This window comes from Nasonia vitripennis (genome assembly GCF_009193385.2).
Source record: "Nasonia vitripennis strain AsymCx chromosome 2 unlocalized genomic scaffold, Nvit_psr_1.1 chr2_random0007, whole genome shotgun sequence".
NCBI classification, from domain to species: Eukaryota; Metazoa; Arthropoda; class Insecta; order Hymenoptera; family Pteromalidae; genus Nasonia; species Nasonia vitripennis.
In genome coordinates, this window is record NW_022279614.1 from 45,142 (window position 1) to 49,875 (window position 4,734).

Below are 4,734 nucleotides of genomic sequence, written 5' to 3' on the forward strand. Positions count from 1 at the left end.
CATCCAACGGAGATGCAACACGATTAGCTGCATCGAGGCCGGTGTCCCAACTCCTCAGCCACGACGATCCGCCAGTGGCCAATCAAGCAGCCGAGGTCCACGTAGCCTAGCCACTCGGGCCACGGCCAGCCAGTGCGTTCAATGCCAAGGCGATCACTACATCGGGCACTGCGATCGTTTCTTGAACATGCCACCTGAGACGAGGAGAGACGTCGTGACCCGGGAGAGACTCTGCTTCAAGTGTCTTCGGCCTGGACACGCAGCGCGGTCGTGTCTGTCCAAATCGGTCTGCCAGCACTGTCAAGCTCTTCACCACTCGCTGCTACACAACAGTCAACGAAAACGAGCCGCCACCGATGAGAACGTCGTCCCGCCGAAACAGGCGAAACCGTCGACCACGAGTGCAGAGACTGCTGACTCCTCGAGCATCACCGCCACGTCGTCCTGACTAATCATCTTACCCACGGCCGTTCTCAGGATTGGTGATGGTCATTCTCGAACTCTCACTGTGAGAGCATTGCTCGATTCCTGTTCCGAAGCATCCATCATATCGATGAAGTTATCGAATCGATTATGCATCATACCCGAACGAAGTGAGGTCATCATCAGCGGAGTGAGGGGCCAGATTCTCGAACGCGTCTCCATGAAGGCTCAGCTCACCCTTCACCTGCCAGATCATCATGCTCCGCTCGCTTTCGAAGCGCTTTGCGTTCGGAACCTCGGCATCTCCACCCCGGCATCGCCTGTGGACGGTCAAGCTACGCTGCCCTGGCAAGGATTAAAGCTGGCTGACCCACAGTTCGGCACACCTGGGGACATTGAACTGCTCATGGGTGCCGATGTACTCCCGGATATCCTGAGAGCTGGGCTTTTCCGGCGGTCTGACCTCACAGCACAGCGCACAGCGGTTGGATGGACGATCTCCGGGCGTGCCCCAATGGTCCACGCTGCCACCCAGACTTCTGCCTGTTTAGTCTTGCGAAGTGAAATCGAAACCCCATGGCACCAACAATTGATGGGCGCATTACAACGCTTTTGGGAGGTGGAAGAGATGCCTCGCTCCATCCGTCAATCACCAGAAGATGAAGCCTGCGAGCGCATTTTTCTCGAACATCGGCGAGAGACCGATGGCAGATACGTCGTGAGATTACCCGTTCAGCCAGGCGCCTTGGCACTTCTGGAGGACGGACTGGCGGGGGCCCGAGTTGCTCTTCGATCTCTCCAGCGTCGCATGAGTCAGGATTCTGTGCTGGCAGCAGAGTACACCCGCTTCATGCAAGATTATTTGCGGCTCGGCCACATGAGAGCGGTCCCACCTGACATGCTGCAGTTGTCCGCTGCGACGATACACTACATCGCCCACCATCCCATCTGGCAGCGGGGGGATCTAATGCGCGAATTGAGAGTGGTTTTCAACGCATCGAGAAGACCCAAAAGGAAGACTCACGAACGTGGGTCCAACTTGTAGCCGATGGGCCGGTCACCGAATTAGGAATCGGCTAGAATCCGACCGATGACACTTTTCGACTCGCCCCCCCCCCCCCCGTTTCGAGGAGCATCAACGAACCAAGCGAAAGATTCTCGCTGCGATGGCTGCCATCTTCGATCCCTGTGGATGGCTCGCGCCAGCTGTGCTAGTGGCCAAGCATTTGATGCAGGATTTGTGGAGAGCTCGGCTCGACTGGGACGAAAAACTGCCAGCATCGTTCGCTAGGAGATGGGTAACCATTCGGCAGGGATGTCAGGCTCTCCCTGACGTCGTCATCCCGCGTTGGATCCACACCAGCCAGAGCCAGGACACTCAGCTCTATGCGTTCTCAGATGCGAGTCGCAGAGCCATGGCAGCAGTCGTTTACTTCAGAGTGCCGACTGGCAACGCATCAGCTGTTGTCAACATCCTGGCCTCCAAAACAAAGCTGGCCCCGCTCCGAAGTCTGAAACCGACATCGACGCCAACTCCGAGGATGACTATCCCGTGCCTCGAATTGCGGGTCGCCGTGATTGCAGCAAAGCTGCTGCGAATGCTCGCCGATGAGCTGAATATCCCCTTAGAGCGCTGTCATGCGTGGAGTGACTCTCAGATCGTCTTGGCATGGATCTGATCACCTGAATCCGTCGGAAACGATATCGTCGACAACTACGTCAGTCACATGCAGGAAGTGCTGCCGACCAACGCTTGGCACTATGTGCCAACCAGCTCCAATCCAGCGATCCCAGCTCTGGCACCGATGGAGCCGCGAGTATCTCAACGTGCTCCAACAGCGCTGTAAATGGACTCAGAGCCGCGCGAATCTTCGCGTGGGAGACCTAGTTGTGGTGTTGGACCCCACCCTCATCTGCTCCGATGGCAAATGGCCTTTGGGGCGCGTTGTTCACATCCACCCGGGATCGGATGGCCTCGTCAGGGCGGCGACTGTTAAGACTGCCAAAGGGGAGTACCTTCGGCCTCTCACCAAGCTCTCCAGACTCCCCATGTAGCAAACCGACGTTGCAGACCCCTCGGCATTGGAGCAGAGTGCCGAAACATTGGCGGGCGACATCGAAGATCTATCGTTCGAGGAACGAGGCGGGTGGGATGTCGGAATTTGATTGTCTACTCAAGCCTCAATCAGCTTCAGCCTCGAAAAGTTCGGCGCACCGCCGAGAGATGGCGCCTGGAGCGCGCTCTCGACTCGCTGCGGCGGGCAGCCGGTGCGAGGCGCGAGCGCTCGATGCAGAAGCCTTTCAGCCAGCGAAGCGAGCGGACGCCAGCGAGTTCACTACAGCCACACATTTCGACGCTAAGCACACACACACTTCACGACATTCTTACCACGCACATCATTTTTCATTATTTTCGTGTACAGCCATCCTTTTTTTGGAATAAACCACCGCTGCAAATCAGCCAAGTGTCCAGCCTTTTTCATTAGCCCAGATTGAAAGAGTTCACTTACACAAAAGTACAAGAGCTACGATTTTTACTGCAATATTTGTTAAGTAATATTGTTTTGAATATTCAGTTTCCTAATAATACGTTTAAACGATTGAGAGCTCACGTGATCAATATGGCGGCGCGAAGGATGAAAATATTTAGAGAGTTGAGTTGGTTTGGATCTCTATCTTCTACGCTCCCTAATAGGAGATAAGGTAGGGAAAGGCGAACGGACCATGTTCCGGATAGAATCGCGCGAAGTAGATCGAAGATACCGAGAGCGGTGAATTAAAGTAGCGGGCGTTCCTCCGCGGCTGAGTCGGCATTGCATGGATCGGCAGTGCGATCCATGGCTGTCAGGCTATCCAGTTGGGGGTGGTCTGACCACCCTCAGACTGTCACCGCCCTCACCAGGAGCTTGCTCCGCATTACTGAAGGTCACCTCTGCGCGGGAGACCGACGGCGTCGACCCGTGGCTGCAGGCCACGCTGACAAAGCCGTGGGAGGCGCCTTGGGTACGCACACGCGTACATTTAAAAGTAAATGCCATAATTAGTATAGTGCGAGTTCACGTGCTCGGTCATCTTCGGGCTCCTTCGGCGCTCGCCGGCGAGCGCACGTTTGGCGTTGCGATTTAGCGATAAGCGCGCGATCGAGCGAGAGAATGATCGACATGAGGCAGTCATCTCGTGCCCCTTGACCGAGATCCATTGTCGCGACTAATAAGCATTCGACGTTGTAACCTTCCGTTGATTCAATATAATCATTTTAAACCATTTACTCTATTTTACTCATTTGTTGCACAAAACCTCGCCTTTATACAGAACAGACCAGGTACAAAGAATAAAGACAATGCTGAGAGCTGATTGTGACTAGATTGTAATTATTTATGTACAAGATGTTTAGGTCTGTTCGACCCGGCGGCCTGGCCGTAACTGATTAACGAAAGTGACAAAACTTCTAAGCTCCCCTCGCGCTCGCCACGTCGTGGTGCTCCGCTAGGCGGCGCGTCGGGACGCATGTGGTGGTAGGAGGGGACCGCCACAAATATATATAGATGTATAAACGTATGTAAATTTTAATACATAAAATAACCTCATTGTTCTCTCCGAAATCATAATAGAAATAAGAGATAATGCTTCAAAATCAAAATAGATTATTGATGACTGAATTTATGCTCTCAAATGCCTTACGTTAGGTTAGGTCTTTATCCTTTGAGTCGCCATATTGGAGAGATGCCGTTTTAAAAACTACTTAAACATATGAATTTTTAATTAATCACATTAGGGTCTAGAGGTACTAAATCAGCAACAAATTGATACATAACGTATTCTTATGAATTTTTCTACTGTATATAAGTATTTATATGTATATAGTAAAACCTTGTCTGTTCCCTATTAAAACAATATATCCACTTGTCTTTATCTCAAGTGCTGTAGTTTAAATTTTCATATAAACACCGATCTATAAATTTTCCCCTTGGAGCCATGGAGTTCGATGTGGATCAGCTAGCAAAGACAGTCAAGTAAAAATTGTTACGCTAGCCTGTTTCTCCGGTTCTCCGATTTATTATAAATTAAAAACAAAAATTATTGTTTAAAACTTTTTCTATTAAGCATTTACTTTGTGGAATTTATTTTATTGTTGCAGGTTCTTCAATGTTTATAATGTTTGTAGCAGATGAATTTTTCTATCAGCCTCTTGACTAGTAATAGTATATTGTACAACTAGGGGGGGGGGGGGGAACGGGCTATTTCTAACGAGGGTGAGATTTGAGCACGAGTTGGAGTCGAGTGCGCCGTAGGCGCCCGAGACGAAGACGA

General features: G+C 51.4%; 1 protein-coding gene across 1 annotated transcript; it reads left to right on the forward strand.

Annotated features, from left to right (window-relative positions):
* Window positions 1-553: 553 nt before the first annotated feature.
* Window positions 554-1,468, forward strand: LOC103315709. Its single transcript, XM_008205927.1, has one exon. It carries the CDS (start codon window positions 554-556, stop codon window positions 1,466-1,468), a length of 915 nt encoding a protein of 304 aa, XP_008204149.1.
* Window positions 1,469-4,734: the final 3,266 nt, after the last annotated feature.

What these genes read in the sequence shown, in the direction of transcription:
- LOC103315709 (XM_008205927.1), top strand. Translation starts at nt 554, where the DNA reads ATGAAGTTATCGAATCGATTATGCATCATACCCGAACGAAGTGAGGTC.